The sequence below is a fragment of the Vigna unguiculata genome, chromosome 9 (genome assembly GCF_004118075.2).
Source record: "Vigna unguiculata cultivar IT97K-499-35 chromosome 9, ASM411807v1, whole genome shotgun sequence".
NCBI classification, from domain to species: domain Eukaryota; kingdom Viridiplantae; phylum Streptophyta; class Magnoliopsida; order Fabales; family Fabaceae; genus Vigna; species Vigna unguiculata.
In genome coordinates this window covers 8,108,524-8,127,808 of record NC_040287.1, presented here as the reverse complement: position 1 = coordinate 8,127,808, position 19,285 = coordinate 8,108,524, and the positions used below count along the sequence as shown (strand labels likewise).

Genomic DNA, 19,285 nt, shown 5'->3' with positions numbered 1-19,285 from the left:
GGGGCTACAAATGTTTTTTTTTCTTTAAATTTGAAATATTAAAATGATTTTGTTTTCAGAAAAAGAAAAACAAAACTTACTTCAATTTTTAAAAATGAAGAACATAATTAAGTCTATTGAAACGAAATTTACGTGAACCTTTACATTTACGTCTAAGAAAAAATAGTACATGTTAGTCTAAAATGTTTACAATAAATTATTTATAGCAAAATATAAATTGAAAAAAAAAAAAGAGTGTTTCCTAACTTAGTATTTTACACATTTAGAATATATATTTCTTATAAAACATAATAGATAGATATTTTACTATTACAAACATTTTATTAATATTCAATTGTTATATATATATATTTATTTATTTATTTATTTATTGTGACATCCTATTTAAATAGATTAATTTATTAAATAAAACATTCCATATTCATAATAATAAAGAGCAAAGCAAACGGATGAAAAACCATAGTTAGGGAATACACTTTTACAGTCATCCATGGGAGTACTTGAAAGGGTTCTAGACATATAACCATGCCATAGCCAAAACAGAAACAACAAGGTTCACAGTTATGCAGAAAAAAAGCTCCTAGAGCAAGGGATTACAAAGGCACTAGGGCCATAGAATTATCCTTCGAGGGCCACATCAACGAGCCCACTAAGCTGCACCGCTACCACCATCAGGCCTACCTCCAGAAGTATTTCCATCTGCTCCCACCACATGGTGATCATCGCAAAAGGGAAATCAAAACAAGGACACACACACAAAAGAAATGACAGGGTAAGCTAGAGTGAATTAAATTGTGCATGTTATCGCAGAGAAATATTTAGAAACAGTCCAAACATACAACACAGTAGGCACAAGAATCACATTATAGCAAATAAGCAAGACACTATGACTCAATTATCCGGATACATATACTAGGATCAGATTCATTGGATGCTTGCACTTGTGGTGGCCTCTACTGCTCTGCAGAGCCATTGCCAATGGGTTTCATCCTACCACACACAAGGTTAGCCTTTAAGCGTCTAAGGCCATTATCCTGCCAAAGACTAGGGCCTCCCGCTACTCTCACCACTTGGGTCAGTTTGCTCTACTTGAGACTCACTAACCCTTTAGAGTTTCGGGATGCGATCCTTACTTGAATCTTTATTCTAACATATACACTACTCACCACCACGAGATCTCCCCACGAGACTCATGGAATTACGCCTATCACATAATCAGAATCATTTTTCTCATACAATTCCATTTTTCTCATTTCCTTCATCCAATTCTCATGTTAAGACATCACAAGCCACAAATCCATTATCAACCTCATACCAAGCATGCCAATTTCATTCATAAATCCAAACACCCAAGCATATTCACGTACATCATATTTAGGAAGAATAATCTAGACAATACATGCATCAAATCATCAAAACAGTCAAGAAGACAGTGCCCGCACTCACCACTGCACTAACCTCGCCCAAGCTAGGAACCTCGCTCAGGTGAGGAGATTGCCTCGCTCAAAACGTGGGCTCTCGCCTAGGCGAGACATGCAACAGTGGCCCCTGGGAGAATTCACGAGCTCTCGCTCAGGCGAGGCCTTCTCGCCTGAGCTAGACAAGGCGTCACTCAAAACGTGACTGGCCGCCTGGGCGAGCGCTCGAGGCAGAATCTTGGGCGAGCTTCTGCTATTCTCGCCTAGGCGAGGCGAGCTCGCTTGGGCGAGAATATTAGTTCTCCCCCACTGTTTCGCGCATGCAACCCAAAACAAACAAACCAAACATCTTTCTTTTGATCTCACATAAGCACAAACATTTTCCAACTCATTTTATGCAACAACAGAAGGGAAAACAAGCACCTACAACGAAAGACGAAGAAAACTAGCTTCCCTTACCTTGCTTAGATGCTAACAACACGACACAGACCCGCAACAGAAAGTACCACATCTCCAAGAACTATTTTAGAGAGCTAAAACAGAAAGATTCGTACAAAACGAAGTTAAGAGACTTAACCCTAACTTGACCAACGTGCTTAAACAGTGCGAAAAGGAGAAGGAACAGACCAAAAGCTCTAAAGCTCAGCTTACCTAGAAATAGAATGGGCTTTTGCTAGCTCGGAGACGTAAGGATGGTGTGCCCTAGCAGAACACCTTGCTTGAGACGAAGGGAGGGAACAGAAGCTGGTTTCTTTTTCTGAAAAAGAGTCAAGTAAGATTGTGAGAGGGGACTAGTAAGATATTGGGGTCCTTCAGAGGGGCTGACCCTAGGCCTACGAAAGGCCAGGCCCAACCCTTTTTAGGACAGAGAAAGAAAAACAAGGCTTACATATATATATATATATATATATATATATATATATATATATATATATATATATATATATATATATATATATATATATATATATATATATATATAATTAATAGTTTTTATATATTCAAAATAAATCACGATAAATAAAATAAATTACATTTATTATATAATTTGAATTCTTATACTCAAATTTTAATATTTTTTACAATGATGGAAAGAGTTGTTGGATTTGAAGAATTAAGTTAAGCATGTTTTCTCACAAGGCTAAGAGAAATTCGTTTTAATAATGATATTTGAAAAATGCGTTACTAAAGATATATTGATTGTTATAACTTTCATTATGTATCGGTGAGTCCTATACACAAGGTAAATAAATAAAAAGGGTGCTAGTTTAATACACAGTTTTAATCACAAATTCTTTAAAAACAGTTTTAATTATAGTATAATTAATTAATTTGTTATATAATTAATTATTTTGTTCTTTCTTTTAAACCAAAAAATCAATTATCAATTTTGAAAAAGTTCTATTTTTATCTTTTTATATTAGTTTATCTATTAACAAAATTATGTTCAGTTATTAACTAATACGATCAAGTTTCACTTAGTAAATTAATGTTATAAAATATAAATCGAACATAACAAAAATATTCTTAAAGCTTATTATTGTGTTTTAAAAAATGTCATCATCATTTGTGTGTCAAAATTATTAACAAAGCAAAAGCCTACATCAAGTCACTTAGGATACAAGTCAAAGCTAGTTCATTTCGACAATCGTCTTAACACAAACTTATGTTAACTTTGATCCAACTATTTGTCTTGTATGGTCTTTTTTCTTGTTCTTTTTACCTTATTTTTTTAGTAATAATCTTTTTTTCTATTATTGAAGTATCACAGCTATTGGGATGCTACTTGAATAGAACATTAACGTTTAATGTTGTATGAAGTGCATTTAATTCACATATACATCCATGCTCATTGGATGAAAGAAGATGAATCTATTTGAGTTTGAAAGTTCTCAACAACCAAAAAGAGATTTGTAACAACATTTTCTTCAAAGCTTTATATAAGACCATCCTTTAAAGAATAAAAAAAAGAAGTAAACAATTGTTAAGTGTCAAAACATTGCCAAAATCTTCTTGTGGCCTTAAAAAATTTGAAGAGAATATTGTTGTGTTCATAAAACTAGAAGAGTTCGCATACTTGTATAATTGTAAGACACTAACACTCTCATGTGAGCAAACCTTTATTATTTGTGTGATCACATCTTTATACGAATCTAGTTTGTTTAGCAAGGACCGACTACGTTCCAGCTAATATTCAATGTGTTAGTTAGGAGTGGTTGTTGTAAAATATAATACTGTTTTAACTAGAAGTGGTTGTTGTCCAAACAGTACTAAGTGGGTTACTTAAGAGTGGTTGAGTTAAAAAAAATACACAAATTGTTTAACTAAGAGTGATTGCATTCTAGAACATACTCAAATTTTTATCTAAAAATGGTTGGGTGTTCGAATAATACTTGAGTGAGAAGTGACTACATTTCAAATAATACTAAATTTGTAACTTGCAACAGTAGTATGCAATTGAAACTCAGTCAATTGATTAATAATTGGATGTAATTTTATACTATAAGATGAATCAATATAAAAACCATAGAGTAAAGTTTTGTATCTTATCTTTGTTCATTGCATACTACATACTAATTAAATAAGGAGACATTTACAAATTAAACTTTAGAAAAGTTCTTTTTATATCATTTGGCAAGCTAAAACTATTGTTTGACTACTTACTATTATATAATACGTTGCAAAAATTTTAAAAAGTCTTAAACCACAATTTAACCATCTCCTTTTTGTGTTTTGGATTCATTTTTAACAAAAGTGAAATATCACAAATTCAAGATCCATACAATTTCTCTTACCATAGTTTTCTAAAAATACAAATCTAAGTTTGAACAATTATCCGGTTCAATTAATTAATTCAATCAACAAACTTGAATCAGAAATACAAATCAAATCAAAATATCTCAATCCAATTAAAATACAATTATCAAATTAATATTTAATTGATTCCTACTTAATGTCTAAATTAAAAAAAAATTAAGTTACAATCATAAAGTGCATTTTATTCTCCGTTGACATTTGAACTAGATAATGACTTATTGGTTAAAATATGTTAAATTTTGCAACAATAAAAAAAATGTAAATATGTATTTTAAATTTGCTTGAATAAATAGATCAATGAATTTGGGTCGAAAGTTTTCTTGTGAAAATTTTGCATATTGATATTCATGTCTATCACAGTTAAGTGTCAAGTTGTCACCTAAACAATGTTTAAGTGATAGTCATTAGTTTAAGTGCAAATCAATATTGCTTGAGTGACCAAGTAGATATTCAAGCCACAGTATTAAACTTTGAACAAGAGATGTCAAATTAATTTTCTCTACTCTAGAACTTCATTTTTTAAGTGACAAGTGATCACTCAAGTGATGAAGTATTAGTAAGGTGATGAGATTCTGGTAAGTATATTAATATTATCGGTGAGACTTATCGCTCAAACGTTTTCCAACTCAAGCGATATTGGATGTTGCTCAAAGAATATGTTGGTAGTTCAGACAAGAAAAGTCTAATGTCAATTTTCTCTTTTTCAAAGCATTTTGTCCAAATGTTGATGTGAAGCTCAAGTTGTAAGACTTTTCGCTCAAACAATTATAGCATGAGTGATGGACGTGTAGTAACTCTTCCATGTTTTAAAAGGTGAAAATTATTCAAGTGGTAGTAGTTATTCATTAAAGTGACCTGAAAATAAAATCAATGCATGTGTATATGCAATTAATAAATGCAAATATGTATAATTATTTGATGATGTGCAATTTGAAAAATTTGAGAGTTTGAATTTGAGTAATTACATGAAAATGTATCGAAATAATCATGTTATCTTTGATTGAATAATTTGGAATCATATACCTATATAGATATGTTGAGTTAGTTTGTGATTTATAATATTAAGTATACGAATAAATTATTAAAAAAAGATATCAGTATTTTGTTAATGATTTAAATCACATAAATTAAGTTATCATGCTTTCTGAGAAGTCGGAAGAAAAGTCTTACACAATTATTTAATATTCTAGATTGTATATTTATTTATTTAATAATTTTATTCTTTATTATACCTTTAAGAATCACATGTAAATCAAAAATATTTATAGAAAGTTATATTTTATTTTGTAAAATATGACTTTCAAAATGTATTTATTCAATATTTTTATCTATTTAAAGCCTTAGAATGGATTAGACAAATTTATATTAACATGAATTTATTTGTTTAAATCCCGTTTTCGATATATTTGTGTTCGATTAATATTATACCATAGAGAGAATGGAGTGTTATAATTATACTAACTCTTTCATCTATTTTAAAATTATTACATCACTTATTCCTATAAAAGTTATTCTACAAATGTTACCAAAAACATAGGATTGAAAGAATATCGAAGTGTCTCTCGAAGTTTCACTTGTAATTTCCTCTTTCAATTATTTAATGTCTAATACCTTTAAAACCTAACAGCCAGGTGCGTCTCACGTCACCACATGACGAACATCGTATACCAATCTTTGGGACTTCAACATATAAAACCAAATTGTAAATATTCTTAAACAAAATTATCCTAGTTTTCTTATTTACTGGATAAAAAAAATACAGATTTTCAACATTTTTTCTTGAAAGCTACACATTTTTAAGATATAAAACACAGTTACTTTTATATAATATTTTTGTCATAAATATTCAAAAGTTGTAAAAAGTATAGCCTTTTTTCTCTTGAAAGAATAAAAATTATTGATTTCTAATCCAACGGTGTGATTGAATTCACCTGAAACACAGAAAATTTTCTTAACTTCGCTGCTTTGTTCTCTCTCCTTGTGTCCAATCGTAAGTGCAATCTCCAATCAAACTAGTTTAGTTTCATACGCAGACACGCCCCTTTTAAAACAGAGGAATCCAACATGGGAGCAGGAAGTTTCCTGAAGGTTGTTCTGAAAAATTTTGATGTTCTTGCTGGGTAAGTTCTTTTTTTTTTCCCTACTTTTCTTGCTTTTACCGAACCTCTGTAAAACACACTACTTGGAAATTATTATGTTCAATCTGTTTTTATTTTTCTCATGACTGATGGTGATATCTTTCGCTGTTGGGTTTCTCTTGCAGGCCTGTGCTGAGTCTTGCGTATCCTTTGTAAGTATACATAAGACATGTTAAAAGCTTAGGATTCACTCTATGTTTGGTTCTAAAAGTTTTCTGTAGTTTGGTTTTGTTATTTTTTTAAAGCTAGTGGTTTTATTTCCACCCTTGTATTTTGTTTTTGTTTTCTTTTTAAATATTCGAGCTTCGGTCTATAAAACAAACATTTGATCTGCATACAAAGTTTGAGTATTTTAAAAAAACATGGGAACTAAAACCAACGATTGAACCATGGCCAATGTTTTCTTTGAATATTCTAGTATTTTAGGAACTAAAACTGATAACTATTTTTCTGATGTTGTATATTTTGCTCGCTCTTGTGATTGATCCATTCGTGGTCTCTGATTTCTGTGAATAATGTCTCAGATATGCGTCGGTTAGGGCAATTGAGAGCAAGTCTCCTGTTGATGACCAGCAATGGCTCACTTATTGGGTTCTGTATTCCTTGATCACCCTCTTTGAACTTACTTTTGCCAAAGCTCTTGAATGGTAATTTTGCCTTTGCCTTTGCCTTTCAATCCTTGTTTTGGGGGTTTTCTTCTTTACTTAACCTGACATGAGTACTCAATAAACTTGATGAGAAATCTCAGATTTTGACTCCTTATTATCACATGGGCTGTTACTTATTTTGGATTTTATTGATTTTGAGCAAAGTTATACGACAATAATTATTTAAGAGATGTGTTCATCACTGCTTACTAGTTGTCATCGTAGCTAAGTTTACCAGCAATGCAATTCATACTACACCGTTACCCTTTGTGTTGTAATAAGTTTGGTTGCAGTCTCCAATCTTATTATCTAAATGTCTACAATTTGTGCTCTGTGACATGGAATATGGAGATCAAGACACAAATGAAACTGCATGTTAAGTTTGGTTTTGCTTTGAGCGTTCTGTCAGTGTATTTTTTTTCAACTACTAAGAAATGCAAATGTGAGAATAGAAAAAGCAGAAAGCGTTTGTATAATTTCAGAAAACCTCAGAAGTACTTGGTGTAGCTTCTACATTTAGTGAGATCTGCATTTGTGATGAATTTACAGTGTGATGGTTGTATTATACTCAGGGAAAATACTAACTACCTGTGATTTAATTGTGTGAATCTACTGCAGGATTCCCATTTGGTCATATGCAAAACTGATCCTTACAAGCTGGTTGGTCATTCCCTACTTCAGTGGTGCAGCCTATGTTTATGAGCACTATGTTAGACCTTTCTTTGTCAATTCTACTGAGAACGTTAACATCTGGTATGTTCCAAGCAAAAAGGATTCTTTGGGGAAGCCAGAGGACATGCTAACTGCGGCAGAGAAGTACATTGAAGAGCATGGAACTGAAGCATTTGAGAATCTTCTTAACAAGGTATTTCCATGTGTAAAACTTGGTTTTTGGTTTAAGGGTTAATTCTACATATTTATGCTATCTTCTGTATCTGACTAACAGTGCCATCATCTCTCTGCAGGCTGGTAAAACTAGGAAAAGTAGCAAGCATGCAAATGGAAGCTATTGAATGATGAGGGAGAGTTGCTTGTACATGTTGCCTTAACTTTTTTTTTCAAGTGTGTAACTACATATATCAGTTTTAGTCATCTATGTTTTGTCTCTTCACTATATCAGCCATGGTGTGTGTCAAACTGTGGTATATAGAATTGTAGAATATATATGTGTGTGTGTGTGTGTGTGTGTGTATATATATATATATATATATATATATATATATATATATATATATATATAATGGATGTGTAATACAAATCAGTTTGTTACTTTGTTTCATTTGTCACACTGCTACTCACTACCCAAACCCTTCTTAAGAGGAAAATAGTCAAATAGGTTTTGGTCCAAACTATGTAACATAATGAATACTTTGTTGTTTATGAGATGATGTGTGGTACTAAAATATTACAACACTTAAAAGAAGATGAACGGTGAAGTGTCACTATTACTTTTTCTTATAGTTGCAAGCATTATTTTCAAGTGGAGATAGATGGCAAAAATTTTCCTTCAAATCAATTTAAATGGTAAAGTGATGTTGTTTTGACTATTGATGATTCCTGTTTAAAAATGTTAAAATCTGATTTACAAATAGAAATGAAAAAAGAAGAAGATAATTTAAGGATCAAATACAAATGTAATAAAAGTACTCTTGAAATTATACTTTCATAAAAGCTTATTGTTATTATCAGGTTCTTTTAATTTGTAGGAAAAATTATGTTCTCCTAGATGTTGAATAACGCTCATACACCTCTCTAGTTATAAGATAGATATTTATAAATTTTTACTTTCCTGGTGTTATTTATAAACAGCATTCACCTTCTTTATCTTTTAATAACGTGTTATTTTATTTTAAAATATCATAGTGGCTAAAATTTAAATGAAAAAGTTACGAAAATTAAAAATTAAATGTTTAAAATATAGAAATTTTTTTGTAACAAAATTAATTATTTAATTATTACATATTTTTGAAAAAAACATTATTTTAATATAAAAAATAAATATAAAGTATAATATTAAATCTATCGACTTTTTTGTCTTTAATACAATTTTAAATATAAATATAAACAAAAGACATACAATTATTACTTTATTGATAGCATAAAAGGCGTAATCGACAAGAGTATGGTATGTTAGAAACTTATTTTACTTGTAATATTATGATGGTAACTAATCCAGCAAGTTTTCAAATCCAACAAGTTTTCATTTGTGATAGGAATCATCCAACAATTTTTCACATACGATAGGAGTCAAACATGAAAGTAAACATTATTTATGAATCCTTAGAAAGTTATAAGAATATATTTTTTGTATAATTAAATCAAGTTATTCTTTATTTATAAAAAAAAAAAACTATTTTAAACCTTTAGTTTTCATAATTTTTTATTAAATTTTGATCAAAGTTATTTTTAAATAACATAAGAAAGATGACTGTGAATTCATTAAAAACATATAAAATGATAGAGAAAAAAGAAAAAACATTTAAAACCAGTATCCTTTTATTAAAATATAAAAAGGAGATATATGTATTTTAAAATCAGAATAGTGTTCTTTATTGTGGGCTTGAAAAGGAGCTTGAATCTCTCCCAATTAAAAATAATTTAAAAAAAAGAAAAGCAAAGCTTCCACAAAATTCTATTTGAATCATGTAAGCTTATCTGTTGTCTTTATAACATAAGAATTGTTCTGTTTTGGTTAATCTTTTGACTAAATATTGTCAACTTTTGAAAAGAAAAAACTTATTAATTCTTGTCCAAAATAATAGAAAAACAAACCAAATAACTAACTAACATTATCACAATTAAATTATTGGAAAATGTTTACATTAAGATCACATCAAACTTCAATACCTTAACCATTAATTCATTTCTGCATCAAAATTCTGGTGACATTGGATAATGGCATCAATGAATTATAATAACCTATAAATTTCAAATACAGTACAGACATTTCTACTTGGAATTTGAAATGTTACTAGTATTAACATCTTCATGGTCAAATTCTTGAAACCAGTCACATTAACCATCTCAAGGCATAACAAAAGAAGAGTTACAATAACCTAGAAGTTCTCATATACAGTAGATTTCTCTACTTGGGATTTCAAATGTTATTGGTATTTGATTAGTATTATTATCATCATCTTGATCAATTTCTTCAAAAATTAAAAAATCAGCCACAGTAATATCTCAAGTGGCAAAACCAGTATAAGATTTCTTGCATCCTTTTAAAAGTAAAAGGAATCCATTTCATTCATAACTATAGATAGTGAAATACATCAAACTTAAAGAAAATTTGGAGAGGCTCCAACAAATAGGAAAGGGTTGAAACATATCCATTTCAAAAAAAGTTCATTGAAGTTATTTTTTAACAGATATCAAGGACAAGTGAGATTAACTCTATTGGAAACATCAACCAGAATATTTGATTATCCATCCAGGTTTACAACAAGAAACAAAAGATCCATAAAACTACAGCTATGTCATTATGGCACTTCATGGCCATGGCATGGAGAAGGATAACTAGTCTCAGTCATCACAGATAGCAGTAACTCCAGTTCATACCAGCCAGGATCATTTTGTAAGAGTAATCAGGTTTTAATTTCATCTTCAACTTCACCTTCACCTTCATCTTCACCTTCACCTTCACCTTCACCTTCACCTTCATCTTCAACACCATTGATGACATCATTAAGGTACTCTTGAGCTTCATCTAATGCTGATCCTTTTGCATCAGCCGCATACAAAATCTTCTTAATTGCCAGAGACATCTGCGTAAAAAAATGGTAACAAGGGAATTAATTACTTTTGCAACTTCACTGTGCATGAATGCACAATTTACTACCGCTTTAGGAATAGATTGTTTGTAAATATATATATATAGAGCAGTGATTGGTTTCCATTGTAAATATAATATGCTATTTTATGTTCAAATTCAACATAGGTAGAGATGGGCATAACCACACAGGAAAGTAATAGACCTTTCAAATCCATTGTGAATAAAAATAACTAAACTACAATGAAAGCCTTTCATTAGAATTCTTACAGGATCATCCTCCAGTGCTGAAGCCTGACAAAGAATTTCTATATCCCTTAATTTTGCGAAGTAAAAGTCTCTTTCTTTTTCCAAGTGATCCACTGACTGTTTGAGATCACAAACCTGAGAAACAGAAAATAGAAAACAAATGAAGGAGAAAAACTGTAAAGGTAAATAATTTTGCATTAAATTATTATGTAATAAACTTTCAACAGCAATACCACCACAAGACCTAATAGATTGTCATGCCAGGTCTCAGCATGCATATATTGCATTGTATCAGGTGCAACAATTAAGAAAATCAACAATGTCTAAACCTAATGTTCACAGTCATATATATATATATATATATATATATATATATATATATATATATATATATATATATATATATATATATATATATATATATATATATACCTGCTTGGACAAAGCCTGAATATCAGCTGAAGCATTAGCACCGTCTGCTCCTCCACTCGACCTCAATTGCTTGGACCCTACACTCAAGGGGAAACAGAAAAGGATGAAAGGTTAAAATTGTAATGCAGAAAAACCTGTATGAAAAAGCTGCAAAACAATTGAAATTCAAACTCAAAGACACCCATAAACAAACCAAATGTTCTGTTCATACTGAGTGAGTCGCCTGAACCAGGATGATTCATAGTATTTGTTTGCAGTGATTTTGATCCCTTTAGACCCTTGACATTTCGGTTTCCACCCTTACTATTCCTACGCTCGACAGGATTATAGTTCCTAGAAAAAAAATGGAAAGTAGTTGATAAATTATACTGACCAGAACATATATGCATAGCCAGTCTAGCTTAGTATTTCAAACCCAAATATCAGTAATAATGAGTTTTAAAATAATGAAACCTATTCTAGAATAGACCAGCAGTGAATCACAAAAATACAGCATCATTATTAAAATAAGTAAATAAATAATAAGGACTAAAGAATAAAATACTAATTTGAAATAATTAAATTAAAACCAAAGTCAAAACAAAATTTCAAACCCTTTTCAGTTTCTCTCTATCCATTGAACTTTGCATTTCGAAATGTATAATAATTACACTCCATATGGAATTCCCCTTTAAAAGTACACGAACAGCAACAACCATGGCCAACCATCCTTATAAATAAGAAAGATATATGGTCCCAGAAAATCTTTCCACTTATTTTCAATACCAAGTCCGAACATCTCATTCTATTTTGGACATTGTGGCTATGAACTAGCGTCAGCAAGTGGCTGGTTTACTGTATGCCAGACTTCATATGTAGTACAATGAGATCAGGTTTATCATAGCTCTTAATGTTACAGATGAGCATAGTCACCCAAAAAATTAAATGGCCCTCTTTCAGTAACATCCATAACACAACTACAATCACACACAAACAAACAAATAAGTAACAAGATTGCAGAGTCATTTTGTGAGTTAAAGGAATACCTTCCTCGTGTTCCTCAATTTTTTTTATTCTATTTTGATAGCATAAATGAACTTACCATGTGTATAAGCCTTCAAGAGTGTTCACTGTGCATAGCAACTGAAATAGCATTCTTTTGAGAAACTAATAAAAGATCGGGGTTTTCATTTTTATTAATTTAATATTTGTTAACTTAGTAAACATGACACTTTATTTATTTGACAACAGTATCCTACTTAAACTCCATATGCATATTATCACAAGAAATGATAGAATTATGTATTTCTTGAAGAAAAATAGTAACAGAGATCAAAAGCATTAAAAGATTGTAAAAGAACTCAGAAAGCATACTCATTCATAATGCCTCCATTGACAGAATCACAATAGCGTTTTAGCCATTGAAGGAACTCCAAGTTGTCCAAAGGTCGGCCTTTAACAAGCCTTCCAACTTCAATATGCTGCAACAAGGTAGTCAAGAGTCAAGTTAGCCCAATATATGAAGGCATCTACTATTAACTGAGTCAAAGTATATACAAGTTTTCAGTCCCAGTTTTCTCTTCTTTTTTTTCTGTTAGTGGGAAAGTTGAACCCACAACCTCTCCCTACCCTTCCTTCTAAACCTGCCAAACCAATCTTACCTCTCCAAATTGTTAACCGAGGATCAAACCTACGATCTTTCCCTCCCTTTCCTTCCATTTAATCACTAACCCACCATATCATTCCAATTATAAAATCAAGATGGAGAATTCACACCCTGGCATAGAACTTATGCAACCAGTGAAACTGGGATTGCATAGCCCAAAAAGTAAGTAAAGTGAGCAATAAACTCTGAATGCATAACAAACCATAGAAGTAATACCACAATAACTGCAGTCGAGGGAAGAGGAAAAAATAATAATAATCTCACAAATGTGGAATCAAACCATTATATTTACTCCTCGTTAGAACATGTAAGTCTTGATAAATTGTTTACCAATGGTGAATCATTCCATTCAAAGTTAAAAATCTTAAAGATAAGTTATTTTAATACTACAATAGAAGTTTAAGAACTCATCCCACTGTTATTATATCTTGCTTTCTTATTTACAAATGTTCTGCTTAGTCTTGTGATGAGAAGAGCACATACCTTCTCAATTTTCAGCTTGTTGAACACATCCTGTAGAACTTTGTAATTCTGAATCATATCATACTCTGTTTTTGCATCAAAATTCACCTAGAACAACAAACTCTCAAGTTTTCAAAATTAATCTTCAAGACACCAGAAGAGCATAAAAGAAGTATGAGCAAAGTCATGTACCTTGTGCATTGGAACAACCCCTGGATATGTCATGTCCATCATCTGGCATTGTACAGCGCCAGATGCAGCCTGGCAATAAGGATAAGAAAGAAGCAGGAATGAACAAAAAACTAAAAGACTTTCATTGTAGATAATAAGCTTTTGCATTAGCTAATAATCTTTTCTGTCATTATTTATTATGAACTTCATTGAGTAATGAAATAGAATCATTTCCCAAATTTGTTCTTCAGGAGAGAGAGAGGACAGGGAAAATAAATCAGACAAGCTTGGTGCAAAAGCAATGTTAGCTCCATTCCATGGGATGCTCACACTTTACCACACCATTAACAGAAGACCAATAACTTTGAATATTTTATTCCAAAACCCACAACATCCAACGAACAGATCAAACAACAGCTGACTGTACACACAAATCATCTGGTTCACATTCAAAACAGCATTCTCGGATTCCAGCATAAATCTCAGAATTTGTTATTCAACCACATTTGGCAAAACCATCAAAGAAAACTCCACCCATAGCATTTCCTAGAAAATCCACAGCAAAACCAGATTCCAATTCTTTCAAGAACCCTAATCCTTCACCATCATAAATAAACATATAGAGATAGCATTCACGAGGAATAAAAAATGCCAATATGTATGAAAAAGAGAGTAATAAAACAAAGCTTATTACAAAGTTTTTTCTTTTTTAGAGAAATATGAAATGCAAAGAAAGTATTAACAATCCCACAAGATTGAAATTAAAAAAATAAAAAATAAACAACCGGTATTAAGATAATGACATCAAATACACCCCAATAACGAAAACAAAAGAAATAGAGAAACCACATTTCTGTATCAACCCCAAAATCATTCTTTTTTTATTTTCTTCCAATGTTGACACAAACAAGAACCAAGAGGATTACCTCCTCAATGCGAGTGAGGTTAAGTTGAAGGCGATTGTTGATCCAAGTGAGAATCTCATTTCTGCCGACAAAGTATGCGCTATCCATCATCCCTATACTCGACGCCATTTGTTTTGAACGAAAAATGAGCACCTACAGCAGCAACAACCCAATGGGAAAGAAACCAACAATCACGCTTCTGGATAAAGGGATCAAGATTCTGGGGGTGAAATCTGAGGGTGGGGTTACACGTTTAAATCCAAATTTCAATCTTTATTTTCAGAAGAAAAAAAGAAACAGGAAAAACGGAAGAAAATGAATTGAATGAACGAACGGTGAAGAATTGATTTGATTCTTCTGCTCTCAAAGGAAACAGAAACCGGAACAGGACAGTGGTCACAACCAAACCGTACCCAAACAAAGAGAGAGAAAAAGAGGTTCTTTATCACATTCTCTTCTTTTCGACACATATAACGTTTGCTAAATTGTTAATGCGATGGCCACTCTTGAAGTGGGAAACCCGTTTTTTAAAATATTAACTAAATAATTAATTTACTAATGGGTAGGTTTACTATTATTTTAATATTTCATTTACAATCTTACTCCACATATTTTATATTTTTATATTTTCTTTAATAAATACATATATTTCATAACGCCGTTCCAGTTTAGTGCCAGATGGAATGATATGATGACGTTATGTGATTCTTAATCATTATATCCGTACACAAGTTGTGAGAGTGAAAATCACTTCTATCAACATGTGTTATCACAGTTTCGTTTTTTTTTTCTTTAAATTAAATTAACTCATGAAAAATGATCTAAGTTATGTATATGTAATATTTGAAATAACATTAATTATTATCATTATTATTATTATGTTAGAGAACACTACTAATTTGTGCGTATGTTTAATGTATTTGATTATATTAATTATTGTTGATTACTACCACCTACGGTTAGAATCTGTATCTCATGTTAAATTATTTGAAAATTTATTAAAATCTTTGATTTTTACAAAGTAAAAAAATATATATATATATTAGTGGAATATAATATATGAGACTATTTTAGGAAAAAGCGGCAATGGTGTGAGATTCTTGAGATGTGTTGTCTTATTCCTCAAGAGGTAATAAAGAAATTGCGGGCCCTCACCGAAAAAGTCTTTTATTGGAAAAAAGTTTAACACAAAGGACAATGAGAAATCTTAATTATAAGATTATTAGTTGTACAAAAGCAACAATTCTAACTTATGAATACTCTTTTCTACGTATATGGTAAAGGTACTTTTCTAAACGTTTGAAACCTACCAAGGAATCAAGCACTCTAAATCTTAAGTCTTCTAATAATGTAAATGTGAATACAAACCAAAATTATTTTCTTGTTTTTTGAATTGTTGTTCAACTTAGGTAAAGAGAATAGTTCTACAATGATGGATAATAACAAATTTGTTAAAACAGATAAATCAAAAACACCAAACATTGGCCAAATTCGTTGTAATTTTTAAGATATGGGTTTGGTACAAACTTTTAAAAAGGAAACGGTATAAAATTGGAATGTTTTTAATATTAAATTTTGTTTAAGCGAAAACTATCATTTAACTTTTAAAAAACGGTAAATGGTATTGGTATACAATTCAAAACTTATTTATCTTTGTATCTTTAAAATTTCATTACCTATTTTCTTAAGTTTAAAACATTACTGTCACGATATTTGTTATATTAGTTCAATGTTTAGTCATACTTGTTATCTCTCATGTTTTTATACCAAACATTGAATAGGATTAATATTTATTTTACTTTTATCATATCCAAAATTGTGTGTAACTTATTAATTTTTTTGGAAAATAACTGACTTATATTTCAAGTATTTGTGATTGAAAATATGCTAAATGTCACTTTATGGATTTAAAATAGTGTATTTAAATACAAACTTGAGTACAAGTTTTAGATTAACATAAGATCAAGTTAAATAAAATTCATTACTCATAATTATATTGAAATTACTCTGAATATGATCTGTATAACGTTAAACCAACCAGGCCATTGAATTTCATATTGAAAGAAAAAAAAAAAAAAAATATATATATATATATATATATATATATATATATATATAACAATAATGTTTAACTATAAACTTCGCCTTCATCTTGGTTCAATAGCAGGCCAGTATCTTCTATAACCCAATTAAATCCTTCTTAAAGCAAATTAGTTTTTAAATAAAAAGTTTATGAAAACTAATGTAAAATATTTAATAATAATACACGCAAGTAACTAATACATATTTATATTATTTTTTTATGAATAATAATAAAACGTTATAAAAGTGAATCAAGGAACCCAAAGTAAAATCTGAAGTAAAATAAAAGATATTTAGCCGTAAAGCTTTATTTTGTTTTGTTTCTGATTTTATACGTGTTTGTGGGTTGAAGGAAAAACAATCATGAATTAAAAGGCACAATGGATCAATGACTTAAGGTTTTCGACATCTTGAAAGCATTTTTTAAGAAAATTAGTTTCATCATTCGACAATGTTTATCGTTTTACCGTGTTTGTTTTAAGGTTTAAAAAAATCACTTTGGTTTGGATTATTTTATTTAGTTCACAGATCTACCAATTTCATTCCTTCTATAGTATATGCGTTAAATATTAGAATTGGTTTGTTACGCAATAAGAATAAAAATATTATAATTTTTCTTTTGTGTTGTTTGAAACATTGAAGTATTATAGTTTATTTTATTGTTAAATGGTATGGCATTGAAATCTTGGGTCCATTGGTATAGTTATGTCCCTCTTATTTTAATATTTTGTAACCATAGTGGGTGAGTTAATATATATTTCCACTCTATACCTAGTAGGAACCATCTTCTTAGGGACTCCCAAAGTGTTACATAATTTTAATTCATTCTTTAGATAATTTTTACAAAATGGTGTTTTCTAAAAATGGAGATATTATTAGAACTCCAAGTTAGAGTTACAAAATAAATTAAAATAGTATTAAATCATCATCTATTATATATCACCTTGATGATATATATTTAGTTACGAAATATTTTTTACCTATTCCGTAGTTAATTCTTTGTTAACAATTTTGTTGACAAATTAACTATCAAATTGTTATGGAATATTTCATAGCTAAATTCAAGTAGTTCTTTAGAGAGAGATACAATCTCTTGTTATTGTGTGACTAATCTATCGTTAATCTCTCATCACCTCAAATTAGAAAGTTATATAATTTCTAAATAATTTGTTGTTACTTTCTTGCAAATTTGCTCTTATAAATTTGTAGCTAATATTTTGTAATTTTTTTTTCTTGTTAATCCATAACTAATTTGTCACAATTTTGTTCACGTTAATATGTAGCTAATTTGTCATAATTTTATTCTTACTAATTCATTGTTAATTTGTTGAAATTTTATTATCGTTAATACGTAGTTAATTTGTTGCGATTATGTTTTTGTTAATCAATAACTAATTTGTAGCAATTTTTTTCTCTAATCCGTAGCTAATTTGTCGCAATTTTTTTCTCTATCTGTAGTGTCGCAACCGGAATTGCGACGGAACGGCGAACCAAAAAAGAAAACGGGTTTAAAAAGAGATGTGGAGTCGCCACCATAGTTATTTCTGGAAAACTATGGAAAACCATGAAAATAAGACAAGTCTACAAAAAACAAGATTTCAATCCAGGAGTCGGTTACGCATAGGGAAGGTGTAAGCACCCTACAGCGCCCGTCCGAGGGCGATACCTTTAATTAAAAATGCAAAATTGATGTGATTTTCAAAATGTTAATTTTCCCCAAAAACAATGAAACAATATTATTAAAAAGAAACAAAAATATTTTTTAAGTTTTTGGGCCCGACAAGAATTGACCTTAATGGTTTTACGTATTCTCATTAAAAATGAGAAATCAGGATTACGTAGTTCTTTAAAGAAGATATTTGAAAAACTATTTGAAAAATGATTTAATTTTTGAGAGGTGAACCTGACAAGGACTAGCCTTGCTCCTATGTATCTCAGAGGAGAATCAAGGATCACGTAGTTTCCTACGTATCTTAGAGGAGAAGGATCACATAGTTCTTAAAAGACATGTTGCTTGGAAATGTTGATATTTTTGTATTTTGAAATTTTTGTATTTTTTGGTATCTTTGAATTAGTTAAAAATATGTGTTACACGACGCGAGCTGTCGGACAAACACTAAAAGGGAAAGAAAACTATTTTTTGTATTTTTAAAAAATAAGTGTCACACGGTGCGAGCGACCGGACAAACACAATAAAGAGAACATTTTTTATTTTTTCTATATTTTTGCAATTTTTGGTAATTTTCAAATATATTTGTTTTTTTTTTTGTTTTTAAATAAAAATAAATAAAGGGATGAAATTGTTTAAGAAAAATAAAAGTGGAAAAAAATGAGTGATTAGTGGAATGTACATGAAGTAATAAATGAGGTGTGTTTATTAAAGGTAGGGTGCAGCAAGTTAAGTATAAAACAAACCCAAAATAGGAAACAAGGATATAGGAGGTGCGTGGTTAACACGAAGGTGTATGAAGTAAATGACGGTCCAGCCCACAAGCCAAACCTGTAGTGTATGTAGTAATCCAAGGAGTACAACAAGCAATTGACACAGTC

General features: G+C 30.3%; 2 protein-coding genes across 4 annotated transcripts; one reads left to right on the top strand and one right to left on the bottom strand.

Moving 5' to 3' along the window:
* The first annotated feature begins 6,082 nt into the window (after nucleotides 1-6,082).
* On the top strand, nucleotides 6,083-8,182 carry LOC114164072 (HVA22-like protein a). Its single transcript, XM_028048558.1, has 5 exons — nucleotides 6,083-6,355; nucleotides 6,499-6,525; nucleotides 6,898-7,020; nucleotides 7,639-7,885; nucleotides 7,986-8,182. Exons 1-5 carry the CDS (start codon nucleotides 6,300-6,302, stop codon nucleotides 8,031-8,033), a joined length of 501 nt encoding a protein of 166 aa, XP_027904359.1. The 5' UTR covers nucleotides 6,083-6,299; the 3' UTR covers nucleotides 8,034-8,182.
* Nucleotides 8,183-10,328: 2,146 nt separating this feature from the next.
* Nucleotides 10,329-15,165, bottom strand: LOC114164071 (microtubule-associated protein RP/EB family member 1A-like). Of its 3 annotated transcripts, none has more exons than XM_028048554.1 (9): nucleotides 15,067-15,165; nucleotides 14,675-14,806; nucleotides 13,770-13,838; nucleotides 13,599-13,685; nucleotides 12,824-12,930; nucleotides 11,664-11,803; nucleotides 11,471-11,547; nucleotides 11,060-11,173; nucleotides 10,329-10,784 (listed from the first exon to the last, which is right to left on the bottom strand). In XM_028048554.1, the coding sequence occupies exons 1-9, from the start codon at nucleotides 15,121-15,123 to the stop codon at nucleotides 10,605-10,607; spliced, it is 963 nt and encodes a 320-aa protein (XP_027904355.1). In that variant the 5' UTR covers nucleotides 15,124-15,165; the 3' UTR covers nucleotides 10,329-10,604. The 3 variants fall into 3 exon arrangements, with proteins under 3 accessions (XP_027904355.1, XP_027904356.1, XP_027904357.1); XM_028048555.1 differs by having other exon boundaries at nucleotides 11,682-11,803; XM_028048556.1 differs by having other exon boundaries at nucleotides 14,988-15,138.
* Between the last annotated feature and the right edge of the window lie 4,120 nt (nucleotides 15,166-19,285).

Coding starts and splice junctions, on each gene's coding strand:
- LOC114164072 (XM_028048558.1), top strand. CDS start 6,300: ATGGGAGCAGGAAGTTTCCTGAAGGTTGTTCTGAAAAATTTTGATGTT. Junction 6,356..6,498: donor AATTTTGATGTTCTTGCTGG/GTAAGTTCTTTT, acceptor TTTCTCTTGCAG/GCCTGTGCTGAGTCTTGCGT. Junction 7,886..7,985: donor TTGAGAATCTTCTTAACAAG/GTATTTCCATGT, acceptor ATCTCTCTGCAG/GCTGGTAAAACTAGGAAAAG.
- LOC114164071 (XM_028048554.1), bottom strand. CDS start 15,123: ATGTGTCGAAAAGAAGAGAATGTGATAAAGAACCTCTTTTTCTCTCTC. Junction 12,931..13,598: donor ACAAGCTGAAAATTGAGAAG/GTATGTGCTCTT, acceptor ACCTTGTTGCAG/CATATTGAAGTTGGAAGGCT. Junction 10,785..11,059: donor CAGCACTGGAGGATGATCCT/GTAAGAATTCTA, acceptor TTTTTTACGCAG/ATGTCTCTGGCAATTAAGAA.